Raw genomic sequence first — 18,292 nt, 5'->3', positions numbered from 1 at the left:
ATGAACCTGATCTCGTTTTTTGACAGAATTACAAGCCTGGTAGATGAAGGGAACGCAGTGGATGTAGCCTACCTTGATTTCAGCAAGGCATTTGACAAGGTGCCCCATGATATTCTTGTAAAGAAGCTGGTAAAATGCGGTCTTGACTATGCTACCACTCAGTGGATTTGTAACTGGCTGACTGACCGTACCCAAAGGGTGCTCATCAATGGTTCCTCTTCATCCTGGAGAAGAGTGACTAGTGGGGTGCCACAGGGTTATGTCTTGGGCCCGGTCTTATTCAACATCTTTATCAACGACTTGGATGATGGACTCAAGGGCATCCTGATCAAATTTGCAGATGACACCAAACTGGGAGGGGTGGCTAACACCCCAGAGGACAGGATCACACTTCAAAACGACCTTGACAGATTAGAGAATTGGGCCAAAACAAACAAGATTAATTTTAACAGGGAGAAATGTAAAGTATTGCACTTGGGCAAAAAAAATGAGAGGCACAAATACAAGATGGGTGACACCTGGCTTGAGAGCAGTATATGTGAAAAGGATCTAGGAGTCTTGGTTGACCACAAACTTGACATGAGCCAACAGTGTGACGCGGCAGCTAAAAAAGCCAATGCAATTCTGGGCTGCATCAATAGGAGTATAGCATCTAGATCAAGGGAAGTAATAGTGCCACTGTATTCTGCTCTGGTCAGACCTCACCTGGAGTACTGTGTCCAGTTCTGGGCACCACAGTTCAAGAAGGACACTGACAAACTTGAACGTGTCCAGAGGAGGGCAACCAAAATGGTCAAAGGCCTGGAAACGATGCCTTATGAGGAACGGCTAACGGAGCTGGGCATGTTTAGCCTGGGGAAGAGGAGGTTAAGGGATGATATGATAGCTATGTTCAAATATATAAAAGGATGTCAGATCGAGGAGGGAGAAAGGTTGTTTTCTGCTGCTCCAGAGAAGCAGACACGGAGCAATGGATCCAAACTACAAGAAAGAAGATTCCACCTAAACATTAGGAAGAACTTCCTGACAGTAAGAGCTGTTCGACAGTGGAATTTGCTGCCAAGGTGTGTGGTGGAGTCTCCTTCTTTGGAGGTCTTTAAGCAGAGGCTTGACAACCATATGTCAGGAGTGCTCTGATGGTGTTTTCTGCTTGGCAGGGGGTTGGACTCGAGGGCCCTTGTGGTCTCTTCCAACTCTATGATTCTATGATTCTAAGCCAGAATGCTTCTGAGTACCAATTTATGGAAACCACAGGAGAGAGAGAATGCCTTTGTGCTCTGGTCCTGCTTCTGGGTCTTCCTCAGGCATTTGCTTGGCCTCAGTGAGAACCGGATGTTGGACTAAATTTCCCTTTGGATTGATTCAGCAGCAGACTCTTCTTATGTCGTTAACAATAAAAGCCTGAAAACACTGCAGAGCAAATAAAAGGCTATAAACACAGCTAAATAGAAAGGTAGAACTACCATTGCTGCCCCAGTAAAAGAGGCATGATCTCACATCCTTCAAATCAAGGGCCAAAGTCAATAGAAGAGCATTTGTTTGGTGGCCTTCTAATCTTAGTAACAGAGAAGCACCCCCAAACCCTTTAAAAGGGCCACTTTTTATTGAAAGGGCTAAAGTAAGGTTACCAGATGTCCCCGTTTCCTGGGGACAGTCCCTGGATTTACAGCTTTCTCAGCATTCACATGTATGTAGCGAACAATAAGTGTCCCCAGATTCATTGAAAAAAATCTGGTAACCTGTAGGCCAGGGGTCTGCAACCCGCGGCTCCGGAGCCGCATGTGGCTCTTTTACACCTTTGCCGCGGCTCCGGGGCGGATACTAGCGAGGGGAGGAGGCGCATTGTGCGCCCTGACACTCCCCACTGTGACGGGCGCTGTACTGGCTGTGACGTCGCATGGGGGCGGTGCGTGCGTTAGTCACGCACTGTCCCGACGTCACCTTCCCACCCGCTGTCAGATCGCGGCTCTGGAGATATATTTGTTTTAAATGTCGCAATGGTTTTGCGGCTCCCAGTTTTTTTTCTTCTTCGGAAATGGGTCCAAGTGGCTCTTTTTGTCTTAAAGGTTGCAGACCCCTGCTGTAGGCTAATAGCAATGTAATGAGTCAATGATACTAATTGAGATACATGAAAATCACAGCAGCCAAATTACCTTTTGCACAGAAGTTGCTTCTTCTGCCAAGAGTGAGCTTGCTTCTGTAGGCACCATTGCAGAAGGCTGCAATTCTTCCTCAGCACCCCCCCCCCCTTGCACACCTGCCTGGCCCACCAAACAACCCCACCTGACAAGCTATTCTCATCAGAAACAAGGATGCAATGCCACAGTTGTTTTATGTCTGGAAACTGCAGTGCTTCCTAGAGCCTCCACCTGAGCTCAGCATTACAGGGAGTGATGATGACTGAAGAAACTTACGCACAACCAGACCTGACAAAATCCAAACTGGCAGCTGGATTTTGTGCTCAGGTTTGGTAAACAGGGCTTCAGAATGGAGTTGTCACATGTCTGGCCCCAGAAACTGGGCCTAAAAAATGTTATTCCTCTCTGTGTCCTTTAGCTACGAGCTTATCTTATTAAGGAAGAGGACCCTGCTGATCTTGGCCTTAACACTGTGTGCTTCCTGAGTCACACTGAGGCTTTCTGATGCTGAGGTGAACAAACTCTCTAGGAAAGCGACAATGTGTGTACCTGAATTGCCACTTTGCCTCGTTTGCACAATTTTCATCTCTTTTCCTTTTGCTGTGAAAAAGGAAAGAAGGTGAGTTTTCTCACCCATCGTTGGGAAAGGAACTGCTTGCAACATAAAAGCCCAAAAGTCTTAGGGAGCAATAAATTATGAATGAGAAGCAGCTCTTGTGGAACAGATACCATCACTAAAACAAAGTCTCTGGTTTCATGTCACAAATTGCAGTGGGAAACAACTCATCCAAGAGAAATACAAAAGTAAGCACATTTTGAGCTCAGAGGAAATGGGATCTTCCTTGTGCTTCAGAGAATGCCAGCCTCCCAAGAATCTCCTATATAATTTTGAAAGTGGTTTGACTGGTATTTCTCCATGGTTTCAGCTGCCCCTTATCTTGTCACAAAACTTGTCATTAGGGGGTTCATCAATGTTTGGATGCTGGCTGCCATTTTGATTCAAGATGGCAGACCAAAACATGACTTTGCTCATTTTCTCATTTGGAGCTGTCTCTTGTGATATCATTGCTAGACCTGGCAAAAGGGTTCCTGTAGTGGGGGCAGCCATCTTCACTGATGTTTGGATGCCAGGCACCATTTTGAATCATGATGGTGGGACCAAAATATGCCTTTGGAGTGACTTTACCCAATTTTTGAAATGACAGGACCAAACTCACAAATTGCACTATTCATTAAAAAAAAATCCATGCCTTTTCATTTCTACAAATTCCCAGGCAGTGCTGGGCATACCCTGATACTAAGGTAGACACTGTGGGTCCATTTGTGTTCTGCTTGTGCCTTGGGTTGCCAGCTTCCAAATCAGCCCCTGCACCTGTGCATTAAGCAGTGCTTCTCTGTGCAACACTTAGCAGCATGCTGATCGCTTTGCTGTTACTAAAGGCACAATAACAAAACAATAAAGAATGATGATGAATTGACAACTGCACAGGTGGCCTGTTCACATATAGCAGTACAGTGGTACCTCTGGTTGCGAACAGGATCCATTCTGGAGCCCCGTTCGCAACCTGAAAGGAACACAACTCGCGTCTGCACACATGCGGGTCGCAATTCGCCTCTTCTGCACATGCACGTGATGTCATTTTACGCATCTGCACATGTGCGAGCGGCGAAACCTGGAGTAACCCTTTCCAGTACTTCTGGGTCGCTGCGGGACGCAACCTGAAAAGATGTAACCTGAAGCAAACGTAACAAGAGGTATGACTGTAGTATCCAATGTGGTGTCCTCAACATTGTTGGGACTCCATCTCCCATCAGCCCCGGCAAACATGGCCATTGGTCAGGATGATGGGAATTGTCCATTGACATCTGGAAGGTCCCACATTCTGTGCCACTGAAATCTGTGTAAGGGGTACAGGACTCTTTCAGCGATGTAGATGATGATGACTCATCCCTTGTAGGAAATTATCTCCTGCTATTGCTCATCCAAGCCTTTTTGGGGATTGATGACTTCAGCTAGACAGATTTTGTACATTTTGTTTGTTGCCCTTTCCCCCCTTAAACTGTATTATAAAGTGTTTATTTTTAAATGACTGAGCAGTTAAGCTTTGAATGGCAGCTGCATCCCCCTCCCCCAGTTAGTGTCATCATAACATCATTATGTTGTTGCTGGAACTCTTTTTTCCCTTTAATCTCCCTCTCACCAAAATATGCATGCAAATAAATGCCGATTCATTTATAGAGCAACATCAAATTAAACAGCTTGGATAATGACTAAACACCGATTATCACCGCCCCGAATAATATCCACTTAGACACACCACTTTGGAATCAAAGGCACAACGCCTGTTGTAACATTCTTGTGTTTTTTTAACATTAGAGAATTCCTTTAGAAACCAGGATGGGTGTATATTTCTCTCTCTCCCCCCTCCCCAAAATGGCCAATCTTCAGTGGGACACTTTGGTAGGTGGACAGAGTCACCAATCAATCAATCTCCAAGCTTCCCAAGCAGGAAAAGACAAAGCCTAAGCCTACAAAGGAATCAGAAGTGTGCCAAAGAGACAGGACATGCTTGGAAATGACCAGGAGCTCAGATCCCTCCCCAAAGCAGTGCAACAGGGCAATGGGCCAGATTCCAATTGCACCAAAGGAAAAGCCATGGCTGCAAAAGGATGTTCCTATTTACACCCATGGATTCAATTTGGTGGTACGCTCAGTTGCAGCTATACTTGTCCTGCACTTAATGTCAGGTGATGTCAGGTGATGGACAGGCAGAAGGAGATGCCTGGTGGGCCTAACTGGGCTCCAGGGACAGTGGTTCTTCACCATCACTGCTCTATTTTCAGGTATCCATGCCATACAAATCACTGCAAAAACATTCTTCTCGTCCTCCTCCTGCTCGTTAGTTTGAACACTGCTCCTGAAGATGGTTAGATGTCTATTTGTTGAAACAAATGAGACCCACAACAATATGTTGCTGTGCATCCTTTTTCACCGCCTAGCAGGATCACTCCTGTTTTGGTTTCCTGCCGTTGTTGTTGTTGTTGTTATTGTTATTAATATTAATATACTGCCCTTCAGCATAAGATCTCAGGGTGGTTCACAAGATAAAAGCACAAATAACACCAAGGTTGCAGGTTTGATCTCTGTAAGGGACAGCTGCATATTCCTGCATTACAAGGGGTTGAATTGGACAATCCTCAGTGTCCCTTCCAACTCTATGATTACATTGGGGTGAAATACCACTATGTGTGTGAGGTGATAAAAGATGGACTCGTTGATTTTGCATATTGTCAATCCAAAGGAAAGACAGCCAATATTCTGACCAAGCCACTACCAAGAGACAGTTTTGAGAATCTTTGAGTCAAGATGGGACTCTGGGTGGTTCATTACTTGTGCATGCAATTGTTATATTTTCCAGAGAAGGGGTTTCTGCAATAACCAGCTTCATACAACCAACATAATTAAGTCTATTAATGCATGAAGGGGTTAATAACATAAGGTAAGCTGCCCTGCCAGGCTTAGTGAGGTCACTTTCCCTTAACTTAGGAGGAAATGGGTAACCAAGCCTATTGTTCAACCCTCAGTCTACCAGGGAAGCTCAATGCCATTTAGTTCCTATACTGTACCAATGATTTAAGAAATTTCCCCGGTGCAACTAAGTCAAGTTTTACTGCCTGTGCAACTTTTCCTGGATGATGTATGGAAAAGCGCATGAATCTGACCTTTAGACAGCTTGAAAGTAAACTATTTTTAACTTACCAAACGTGTGGTCTTTTTCTACCTTTTATATCTCTGTTTTTTACTTGAACCAACATGAGTCACATCCATTGCTCCACCCACTATTGTATGTAGGCCCACCCACCACTTGTAAGTGGACCCTGGAAGGCTATGTAAGGGGGGGGGGCCTTTGTGTTAAACAAGTTTTCCTGCCTCAAGCTTACAGGGTAATTGATCCAGGCACCCCATTTAAATTGTTCCAACAAAATTTCCCTGTTATATAAATAACATTTTAGTCACACAAATGAATTTTATTAACTATTTTGATTGTGGGTTGGGTTGGGCATATAACAGTTCAGCAAAGGCCAGCCTTCCTCAATGGTTTAGATTTCCAGCTTCCACCAGCCCCAGCCAATTGTGTCCAGCACTGCAGTCCAGCAGCCTCTGGATGGCACCAGGTTCAGAAAGGCTGGTGTACAGAGAGAGATTTGGTCACAGATGGTGGTTGTCCTCTAATCAGAAATGCTCAGCTGAGTCCAGACGTTCTCCACTGTCCAACTCAGGTCTGAAAGATGGAAGTATTTTAAATGGTCACAGTCTATGGGCAGAATTAAATACTGAAGTCTTGAGATTCCAAATTCCAAATTCTTTATTTATACGGCTATTAGCCCATAAAATATGTACGAACATAAGAGCACAGAAGCATAAAGACCAATATATCTAACAACAGAAGGTGAACACCACGATGCAAGGGTGGGTCATTGAGCAGTGACAAATAACAGCTTGGGGCCCGGAAAGATCCAAGGGGCGGTTCACAGAAAAAGGAGAACTGGAGACGAGATCCGTCATGCATTCTCGTCATAACTGTCCGATTAGTTTTTGATGTTGTTGTTGTTTTTTGGTGGTTTTTGTGTGTGAGATAACCGCATTCAGGAATCTCGCCACCTGCAGAGTTACAGAAGGATCTGTATCCTGCAAAAGCAGTGCGGCATGTGACTCAACAGGCCTGCCAACCAAGCGCAGTAAAGCAGGACCCAAGAATGGGTATGCTATGTAGGGGACAGTTGAACATTATATGTGGAAGAGATTCAACTGTTTTCCTGTCACACTCGCATAGCGGAGACACCAAACCCTTGGAAAATCTGTGGCTCAGCAAGTTCGATGGAAAAACATTGAACCTTGCATGAATAAATGCAAGTCGGTGTGGTACAGATGAAAGAGATGACATGTATGATGGAAGGCTAAGTGGTGGGGTTAGTCTTGAGATTGGTTCCCCTCTGGATTCCATTAGGCTGTCTACAGTTACAATAAAAAGGAAATGATTGTTTTCCTATCAGGTATAGAGTAGAGACCCAAGTCTTAGAGGAGCATCTGCCTGATGGCACTCTCTGTATGGACCACTGGTCATCCTTTGAGATTATCCCTTTCATGGTTGCTCAGATTTTCCAGCCATTGCTTCCTTTTCCACCTGTCCTTCCGCTCTCCACTTAGCTTTCTTCTCTGCGTTTATCTTCAGCAGCGTGTCTTCTCTTTTGACAGCCTTCAAAAATAAGAACATCTGGTTGGTAACATTCCCTACAGCAGAGAACCAGGGTAAAGATCACAATGGCCCCACACAGCTGACTGTTTCTGGAGCAGCTCCCAAGTGCAGGCATCATTCGTCAGGGTTTGAAAAAGAAAATTTTCTTAAGGACTTTGGGAGAAATATAGAGAACTCAATTTCAAATTAGAAACATGAGAAACTTGGGCAGATCCACACCATATATTAAAAACACGTCCAATGCTTGTTGAAAGCCTATGACTTCTTTCCAAGAATCCTGGGAACTGTAGTTTAGCCTTCACAGAGCTACAATTCACAGGATCCTTAACAAACAGCTGTTCCCACGAATCTTTGTGGCAAGTCATGTGCCGTACTTTAAATGTACATTAAATGTGCTTTGAATCTTAAGCGTGGCTCTACTCCAAGACAAATCAGAATCGACAGATCTGTCCATCTCTGGCGGTAGCCCTCGCAGGGAAGCCCCTCTCAAGTAGACACAAACAGCAAGGCATGTAGAAGCACTGGCGGAGGAAGAGGGGGCGGCGGGTGGAGCGCACCACCCCCAGCAGCACGATCCCGGTGGGGTTCCATTGTGGTTGCCCCCCCCCCCACGCTGGGTGCCACGACCCCAGGCCGTGCACTACACCCCTGTGGGCGGTGCACCATGCCCCTGGGCAGAGCACCAGCCACGCCTGCTCTTTGCCCCCCCCCCCCCGTGCCAGAGCATGAAGCTCCGCCACTGTGTAGAAGCGAGAATCTTCACAAACGTATGTGAACCCCTCTCTTGTATGTGTTTAAAGCACGTTGGGGTGTATTTCTTGGTCTGAGAAACAAATGAAGTCAATTCCTTTACCATTTTACCAGAGGCGATCATGGCCATGCATCCTAGCAGAGTCAATGCAATCATGATGTAGCAGATTCGGATCCTCAGCTGGCTCTGAGCAGCCTTGAGAACTTCAACTCTGGAAAACCAGAAAACAATGGCATTCTAGTGTCATTGGCTACTCTAGTCTCCAGGTGGAACCTCCTGGTTGTTTAGGGACTCCATCAGCTCCAAGCAACATAGCCAACGGTCAGGGATGGTAGGACCTGGAGCTCATCATGTCTGGTGAAGGGTGAGAGCCACCCGTGATCTAAAGTATATCCTCTCTTCAGTTAGCACAGCACAACACAACACCACCCTAGATACTATGCCACCAAGTACAAAGTACCACATGTTGTCACGTATCAACTTTCGGGCAACAAGTTTTGAAATCAGGCCCCCAAAACTGCACTCCCCTCCCCCTCCCCTCTTCTGGCACAGCTGCAGGTATATATGATTCTATGATATTGGAGCTACCACAATAGTTAATTGATCTCTGGTTTTATTTATTTTTTCTGTGCTTTTTGCAATATTATCTCATGCTTTCTTGCTGTAAAGCGCTGGGTTTTTTTATGAATAGCAATATACATTTTTTATTACTATAAATAAACATATTAATAATTTTTTGGAAGGAGGCAACAGCAAATTTATTTTGGCTTTCCCCCGCTCTCCAACATTTGTGTGTTACTATCAAGCACCATACAGATGAACCATGATAAAAATGCTGCAGAGATCCTCTGTGTACCTTCTCATGGAAGCAGCTGAGTGCTACAGTAATTTGCTTTGCTAAATTTCTCTCAAAAGCAAGTGGAAGCGGTTATGGATAAACGAATGCTTCCAACTTGGTTTGGTTTATTTTTGGACGGAGACAATGATCGACGCCCACACACTGAACTTCCTGTATCACACACAGCCCCGGTGAAGCCCTTCCAGAGAAAGTACACACTTGCCTTAAATGTATTTTGGGTGACAAGGGAATTAATGGCTGTGCAGGCGTTATTATGAAGAGCAAGAGAGAGAGAGAGAGAGAGAGAGGAGTCAGGATTTAGTTCTCTCTGCTTGGAGACAGGATGTTGCTTCTGAGACAGCAGATGGGTGGAATGATGCAACAAAATGTGACAGGGTCTTAACTCTCATTTCACTGGTCTTGCTACCACCCCTTGTTTCACAAATCTGGCAGGATGCCTCTGAATCCCAGGAGCTGGGGATCCCAAGTGGGGAGAATGCTGCAGGTGTCCTCAGGACTTGCTTGCAGGCTTCTCAGTGGGGCACCTGAGAAAACGGTGTGCAGTGTCCTTTTACTGTTGAATGAGCACTTTTAGTTAACGATGTTTCTTTTTTAAAAAAATTCTGATGTATTCTAAATTTGGCATGGTATGGGGGTTTTTTTTGGAGGGGGGGAGGAAGCAGCTTAATGATCATGCTAGGGTCATATAAAGAAGCCATGAAGGCTGCACTTGATCCCTGGGCCCTTTCCTTTTAAGGATATTGTAATAAATAACTAGCGAACCCCTGTGGCTACTTACGACAAGAGGTGTGGGATGTCTTCTTCTTTTTTAAACCGTCCCAACCACAGCAGTACCTTTTTGTCAAACTTGGTTGGTCTTCTTTCATTTCTGAATGCTCTGTGACCTTAAAAATATAACCAAAGTTCAGTAGTTGTTGGTTCCAACTGCATCCAGAACAGGATCCTTGATCCCTCCCCCCCCCTACTGAATCAATGGATAGGATTGACCACTCTAAATAATTGCCTTGTAGGATGGGATTTGTGGATCATCCCTTTCCAGCAGGCAGGTGATGGAAAAGCCACAAGTACTTTTCAAGGTGAGATGACGTTTTCTTCCCTTAAACTTTGGTTAAAGGGCAAAAGGGCGGGGGGAGGTTCCCCCTTCCTTTCCCTCCACCCAATTAAAAAAAACACAGATGGAAATGGCAAATGTCTCGTCTCCCTTTAGTAATTCTCTTCACTGAAATCAATAAAGCACACAGCTCCCAGAACAAGCTATGCAATGAAAAGAGTCTCTAAATGATTTATAGTTTGTGGGAAGAAAGTACCAAGAATAAATTGCTAAGCCGGGAAGTTATAACAATGCTGCTGCAGCCCCACTGGGTACATACTTCAAGAAATAGATTATTTAAAAGAAGATTTTAAATTTCATTTAAAATCACCTTTCTTCATTTCTACCCGTCTACCTTCTGCAAGGAAATAGAAAGACTTTTACAAGAGAAAGAGAAAAATCATTGCCTGCCTCTCACGTCTTCCATGATTCAGAAGTGAGCTGTTGTTTTTTTGCTTTGGTTTTCTAATAACTAAAACGGGGGGACCAAGCTGGGTGACAGATCAGGAGTGGAATTAGATGCAGTTCAAATTCCCTGCTTCAACTCTGAAGATTGTTTGGTGACCTTGGACCAACCACCATCTTATTTCTTTCTTTCATTTATTAGGCACCCAGTAACAGCAGATTTTGAAAAAAAGGTTGCACACGAGGGAATCTGGCCCTTAGGTGAAAAAACCTCCCTACCTCCGGCTTACTGTTTTCCTAATATTTTATTTATTTGAACTATTATTTGAACTATTTCTATATCACATAACTCCAATAGTCCAGAGCATCCAAGTGTCCCTATTTTCCAGGGACATCCATGATTTAGAGACGCCATCCCAGTTTCTGATTAGATCCCAGAATCTCCCACTTTTTCTTAGGATGTCCCTGTTTTCACTAGATAAATATTGGAGGGTACAGAGTTATCCGACCCCCAAGCTTTCTGAAGGCATTCTTGTATAGGGAATGTTTTTAAATGTTGTATTATGTTTTTATTTATGTTGGAAGCTGCCCAGAGTGGCTTGGGCAACCCAGTCATATGTGTGGGGTATAAACAGTAAAACTATCATTATGGAATGGGGAGTCCCTATTTTCTTCAGAGAAATATCAGAGGGTATGATAGTCTCCAAGCAGTTTGGAAAGGTACAATACCAAAAATAAATAAAAGCCGGTTAAAACTATAAAATCAAACCTCAGTTAAACAAATGCTAGCTGGAATGACAAAAAACAAAAAACAAAAAATCTTCAGTAGATGCTGGTTGTTCAACAGGTAGAGAGCCTGCCTGGACTTAACTGGGAGGGACTTGTACTAATTTGGGCACGTAATACTGAACACAGGGCTTCTGATTGATAAAAGCTGTGCTTAAGCCATGGGGGACCATTCACAGTGACTCCCCCAAGGATCCCAGTGACTTGGCAGGGAATAGACAGGATTAGGTGGTCCCTTGGACCCAAGTTGCTATGGGCCTGATAAAGTAATGCAAGAACCCTGAACCTGGCCTGGAAACATGGGAACAGCCAGCACAAGCTTTTGAGCACTGGAATTGTGTGATGTCGATTGTCTGTTCCCATCAACGGCCTAGCTGCAGCATATTGTACCAGCTGGAGTTTCTGGACAAGGGAAGGATGGTTGGATGGCACATTCGCGTGCGTGCACACACACACTGCAGTAATTGAGACTTGAGGTTAACATTGTGTGGCTTATGGTGGGCAGACTATCCCTTTACAAGAACGGTTGCCTGCTGTGCCCTCCCCCGTGTATATTCCACTTGTTTCATTACTTTTCACACACACACAAATTCTAAACAGCTTTAGAACTGCTCTTACCGACCTGAAAAAGTTCTAGGAGATGCCAGCCTACTCTTCACTGAGCCCTCCGTTTTGGGCAAAGGGGGTGTCCTCGCCAGTGTCATTCCGGTGCCATGGCTCCTACAGAAAGCACCTGTTTTCCACAGTGTGGCTAGAGGCCTGTGTCCAAACAACCTTGCAAACATGCTGGCAGCCTCAGTGCTCCCTTTGGAGTTCTGGCTAGGTAGGCAACACAGGAGCAATTGAGTCTGTTGACTGAAGCAAGGCAGTATGGAACAGGCTGCTCCCTCCTGAGGTGACTCAGAGGCAAGTTCAGCCTCTTTCTGGGTTAAAGCTGATGATCATTATATTATCTTGAACCTTCTCCCAGTTAGATCTCCAGAGTAACAGTAACAACATCAATCAACTCTGCTTCCTTTGGCTGTGTACACACCATATATTTAAAGCAACCCCCACCTTCCAAAAAAGAATCCAGGGAATTGTAATTAACCCCTCATAGCACTGGATTTAGGGTGGTGCAGGCAGCTCCGCCATACAGGACACTGAACCAAGAGGGTGCAAAATTGAGAAGATCCATTTGGGGGTGCTAAATTTTGATCTCACACAGTGCGCCATACAGTACTACAAAAGATTACCAAAGACCACACCTGCCCTCACAGATATACAATTCCTAGCACCCTTAACAAATTACAGGATTCTTGGTGAGTGTGCTTTTAGAAGTACTGTAAATGCGCGTTCAACCTCTCCCTTTTGCCACAGGCCATGCATCCCAAAGGAGTCTGGCATGGGAACAGCTTGGGAAGCAACCTTGCAACGTTCATATAAGTGCCACAAAACTTAGCTGTGGGTGGTGATGGTTGGCCAGCACATGTGAAGCTATCAGGACACTTCTCCCCTCAGTCCCTGGAGAAGTTCTGCAACTTTTTTTTAGAAAGTGGTTTTGGTGTTGGGGAATAAAAGGAAGGATGAAATGTACATAAAATTGCAGAGTTGGAAGGGACCATGATGGTGATCTAGACCAATACTCTGTAGTGCAGGAATCTTTTTTGCCCAACATGGGGCTTGAACCCATGAGATTGAGAATCATATGTTCTGCCAACTGAGCTAGCTCATCAAAATTTCATTTCTAGAAGGCAGACGGTTCGTATGAAGGAGGGTGGGTTCTCCCACACTGCAGGTCTCCAAGCAGACAGCCATCTCTTGAAGGTGCACTTGTTCAGGATTCCCTGCACCAAGGGTCCTTCAGGTCTGACTCTATAGTCCTGTGTTGGAGTGGGCTAACCCAGCGTTTGACTCCATGCAAGGATGGGAAAGTGGGAAGGAGCCTGGCACACTAGGAACAGAGGAACTTGGCTTCTACTGAGTCAGGCTAGCTCAGTATTGCAGTGGCCGGCAGTGGCTTTCAAGGGGTTGAGGAGGAGTCATTGCCAGCACTCTGTGCAGATGCTAGGGCTTGACCCTGGGACTTTGTTCATCCATATAGCATACCCTCCAACATATGGGTGATCCAAATGGGATTTTTGGTCTGGTGCTCTGGTCCAAGCCAGTTGACTCATGTCAGAGCGCCAGACCCAAGAATGGGATATTCTGGGATCCAAGCAGAAGCCAGGTATGGCTTCCATAATTCCAGGATGTATTGCTTAAATCAGGATGGTCCAGCGGTATCACATGGAGGGGACTGCACCCTGTGACTTCTCTTTAAATATTGATGCCTGCTCTTCATGCCCCCAGTGACTCCCATTTCTCATTGCTACACATCTTGCTAGAAAAGCCAACAGGTGGCATTCAGTGTTAGCCATACTCAGAGCAGACTCATTGAAAAGAACTGTGATGACTTATTTAGGTCTGCTCAGTTCAGTTGGTCCACTCTGAGTGTGCGTTAGTTGGCGCCTGACCTACAATCTCCCACTTACATATTTAATATGTCAACCCTGGCAATGAAAAAGGATGATACTGGTGAGGGATTTGTCACAGAAGGCTCCTAGCCCAGTGAACTTTGGTTGAATATGAGTGTGATTCACCTTTGTGGCTATAAAAAAGAAACAGCAATGTTTCTATTTTTTAGAGGGGGGGACATTTGCAGGAAGCCAGATGATCCCCAGGGAAGTTGCAGCAGGAACAAAGCTCCCCCCCCCCCGCCTATAGTGAAGAGCCCCAGATCTGCTTACCCCACCCACACCTTTTAAAACAGGCATGGCCAAACTTGGCCCTCCAGCTGTTTGGGGACTACAATTCTCATCATCCCTGAACACTGGGACTGAGGTGTGCCGCCCACTTGCCTGCCATTTTGTCACCCCCCCCCTCAGTCATGACACCCGGGTGGACCACACCCACCACACGCCTCTGCCCTTCCCAGGTTGGAGACTCCCATCCTCCCCTCACCTTCCTCTTCCGTATGCACAGAAACTGCCTTCTTGGCCTTTGGACCTATGACTGGTCTCATCTGCTCAATCTGCCAGAGCCTGTCTTCACACGCAGGGCACAGGCAAGTCCCTAACTCACCTGATTCACTGAGAATCTGTTGGAGATGTGGAGACTTTTGGAAAGATCCTGTGAAAATGTGGGAGACTTTGGGGGGTTTGCCCTGCCGGACTTTAAACTATACTACGAGGCGGCAGCCTTTTGCTGGTTAAAGGAATGGCTACTTCTTGAGAATACAGACATTCTTGATTTGGAAGGACATGATAACGTTTTTGGATGGCATGCATACTTATGGTATGGTAAGGAGAAAGCTCATAAGGCATTTAAAAACCATATTGTCAGAAAAGCATTGTTCAATGTCTGGGTCAGATATAAAGATTTTTTGGGGAATAAAACCCCAAGGTGGCTTTCACCAATGGAAGCTAAGGCCTTGAAAAAACTTAACATGAGATCGAACTGGCCAAAATATTGGGAAATTTTGGAACAGGATGGGGACAAACTGAAATTGCAGAGTTATGAGAAACTTAAAGATAAGGTGCAGGATTGGTTACACTATTTCCAAGTAAGAGAGGCCTACAATTCGGACAGGAAAATTGGCTTCCAGGTGGAAAAATCGAAGTTGGAAACAGAATTGTTAGAACCTAGTGCTAAGATACTGTCGAGAATGTATAACCTGCTGTTGAAATGGAATACTGAGGATGAAACGGTTAAATCTGCTATGATAAAATGGGCACAAGATATTGGTCATAACATCATGTTTGCTGACTGGGAACGGTTGTAATGAAATTTACGGCATGTAATGCCTTAAGAGAAAATATTATGAAAATGATTTACAGGTGGTACATGACCCCAGTCAAGCTAGCAAAAATTTACCACCTGCCCAATAATAAATGTTGGAAATGTAAAGAAACGGAAGGAACATTCTTTCACCTTTGGTGGGCCTGCCCAAGGATTAAGGCTTTCTGGGAAATGATTTATAATGAACTGAAAAAAGTATTTAGGTATACTTTCCTGAAGAAACCAGAGGCCTTTCTCCTGGGCATGGTCGGCCAATTGGTGCCAAAGAAGGATAGAACCTTTTTTATGTATGCCACAGCAGCAGCAAGAATACTCATCGCAAAGCACTGGAAGACACAAGACTTACCCACCCTGGAAGAATGGCAGATGCAAGTTATAGACTATATGGAACTGGCAGAAATGACCAGCAGATTCCGAGATCAAGGAGAAGAGCAGGTGGAAGAGGATTGGAAGAAGTTTAAAGTTTACCTACAAAAACATTGTAAAATTTATGAATGTTAAGGGCATTGTAAATGAAATGAAGGGGTTCCAGTGATTAAGATAAATAAGAGTATAAAGGTAAAGATAAAAAATGAATTTGAATAATATGATAATTGCTGAACTAATTTTAAAATGGAATACATGAAAGGAAAGCGGGTGGAAGCAAGGAAAATAAGATCTGGAAGGTTATTAATTCGAAACAGAGTTTGTTTTTAATCTTGAATTGTCTTTGTTATGTTTTTTATTGTCGTTTTCTTTCTTTTTTTGTCTTTTGTTGGTATTTTTTGTTGTATGCGTTTTTTTGTGATTTGGGTTGTTTTTACTGTTGTTAATTTCTGTGAAATTTAATAAAATATCATTTTAAAAAAAATGAAAATGTGGGAGACTTTGTGAAGGGCTTGTCTGAGGGATATTGGCCTTTGCCCCAGCAAGAACCTAGTAAGCTAGAGCCCAAGCTAGACTCAGAGAGTGAAGACCTTCTTGCAGCAACTGTAAATAGTGTTTTTATATAGTGTGCGTGTTTGTGTTTGCTGTTGTTTCCTGTGGTGAGCCTAAATGCTTGACTGAACTTCTGTGGCGCATACTCAACACAAAACACCCCACCCCCACCCCATGCAAGTTTTGTGCTGAATGCCCCCCTTTTGAACACCCTAAAAATCTCAGTGACTTTCCAGTTTAGCAGAAGCCAGCCTTCCTCCCTTAATTAATATGAACTGCTTGTTTGGAATCAAACTAACAGCATTTTGAAGTGAAAGGTTAATCTTGTAGATATCCTTTAGACTGCATTTAATCAAAGTCAAAGCAAACATGATTCAAAGGGGCTGAGGTACCTAGACAAATATGATACACATGAGAAATTCCAATGAAGTTGATGCAAAACTCCCAGCAAACTTGAGTAGGTAGAAAATAAGGCAGGCTATAAAAGACGAAAGGGCCCTCCTATGCCTATGGAGTGTAAAGGTTTGGGTAACGGCAAGAACACACCCTTTGCATGTAAAAGTCCCAGGACCAAGCCCTGAGATCTCCAGGTAAAGCTTGGAAATACTCCCATAGAAGAACCTGCAGGGTTGTTGCCAGTCAGTGTAGACAATGCTGAATCAGATGGAATAATAGCCTTCTATAAATCAACTTCTTATTTTTTCTTGTTTTATCTCAAAATGCAATCTATAGACTGGAAGGTAATTTCAGATCACAGCTTCTGATGTGATGAGGTGAAAAACCTGTGAAGTTTAGGTAGTTTCTATAAGTAGTGGTCATGAGGCCCCCACTCTCCTCATGGATACAATACCCAGAGTTCCCTTGGAAGAAGGATGGACTGTTAAACCAGGGGTGGATCTACACACAGGAAAAAAACACAGTATTCAAAGCACTGTTTTTTTTGACTGATGTAGGTGAGTTCCAGGTCCTTAGTATGTGGGCTGAGAATTGCAGCCTTCAGGGGCACCAGTCTGAGCTCTGTCCTCTATGAACATCTCCATCTAGAGTCCCTGTGCTAGGTTCCCCTCTCCCTACAGTAGCCTTTCACATGACCTCATACCTTCCAACTTCCCAGTGAGACAAATCAATGGACGCCATGTCCCTTCTCAGGCCCCACCCCTTCTCTGTTCTCAACTCCCTCCCTCCCTCCCTCCCTCCCTTGGGGCTCACCAAATCCCCGCTTGCACCATCCTGCTGGTGGGCCCATATGCACTTTTGCCCACCACCACTCCTTCAAGAGCCACTGCGACTTGGCTTTCCAGACAGCATACTTCTGTTTTTTTAAAAAATATTTTTTTATTCAATTTTTTAAGCACATACAAAAAAGACAATCACAACACATAATAAAGACAAACTAAAACAAAAACAAACATGTATAATTTCACAATCTTATTTTCGTATACCTTCTTTCATCCGACTTCCCCATACCTCCCTTTCACTGCATCCTTATTTTACAATTTTTTAGCAACCCGTCAATCCATTTATCCATTTAATTCCCTTTCATTAAGTTTTCCTTAATTTATTAGTTACAGCTGTAATTCTCTACTTCTTACCCCTTGACATCTAACCCTCCTCAATTTTACAACAATTTTTGAGATACATTTTAAATTTCTTCCAGTCTTCTTCCACTGTCTTTTTCCCCTGGTCGCGGATTCTGCCGGTCATCTCTGCCAGTCCCATAAAGTCAATCACCTTTGTCTGCCATTCTTCCAGAGTAGGTAGTTCTTGCATCTTCCAATACTTTGCCAGAAGAATTCTTGCTGCTGTGGTAGCATACATAAAAAAAGTCCTGTCCTTCTTTGGCACCAATTGGCCAACCATGCCCAGGAGAAAAGCCTCAGGTTTCTTAGGAAAGGTCCACTTAAGGACTTTCTTAATTTCATTATAGATCATTTCCCAGAAGGCTTTGACCCTTGGGCAGGTCCACCAAAGGTGATAAAAGGTACCTTCCGTCTCATTACATTTCCAACATTTGTTATTGGGCAAATGATAGATTTTTGCAAGTTTGACTGGGGTCATGTACCACCTGTAGATCATTTTCATTATGTTTTCTTTTAAGGCATTACATGCCGTAAATTTAACACCAATGGTCCTTAACTGTTCCCAGTCGGCAAACATAATGTCATGACCAATGTCTTGTGCCCATTTAATCATAGCTGATTTCACCGTTTCATCCTGTGTATTCCATTTTAACAGCAGATTATACATTCTTGACAGATTCTTAGTATT

General features: G+C 44.2%; 1 protein-coding gene across 1 annotated transcript; it reads right to left on the bottom strand.

Annotated features, from left to right (window-relative positions):
• Positions 1 to 7,282: 7,282 nt before the first annotated feature.
• Positions 7,283 to 12,287, bottom strand: LOC310836117 (protein FAM162B-like; the record flags this gene model as incomplete). Its single annotated transcript, XM_083721035.1, has 4 exons — positions 11,910 to 12,287; positions 9,785 to 9,890; positions 8,250 to 8,358; positions 7,283 to 7,396 (listed from the first exon to the last, which is right to left on the bottom strand). The coding sequence occupies exons 1-4, from the start codon at positions 12,070 to 12,072 to the stop codon at positions 7,283 to 7,285; spliced, it is 492 nt and encodes a 163-aa protein (XP_083577161.1). The 5' UTR covers positions 12,073 to 12,287.
• Between the last annotated feature and the right edge of the window lie 6,005 nt (positions 12,288 to 18,292).

This window comes from Podarcis gaigeae (genome assembly GCF_964106915.1).
Source record: "Podarcis gaigeae genome assembly, chromosome: Z".
Lineage (NCBI taxonomy): Eukaryota > Metazoa > Chordata > Lepidosauria > Squamata > Lacertidae > Podarcis > Podarcis gaigeae.
This window is presented reverse-complemented; position numbering and strand designations above follow the sequence as displayed.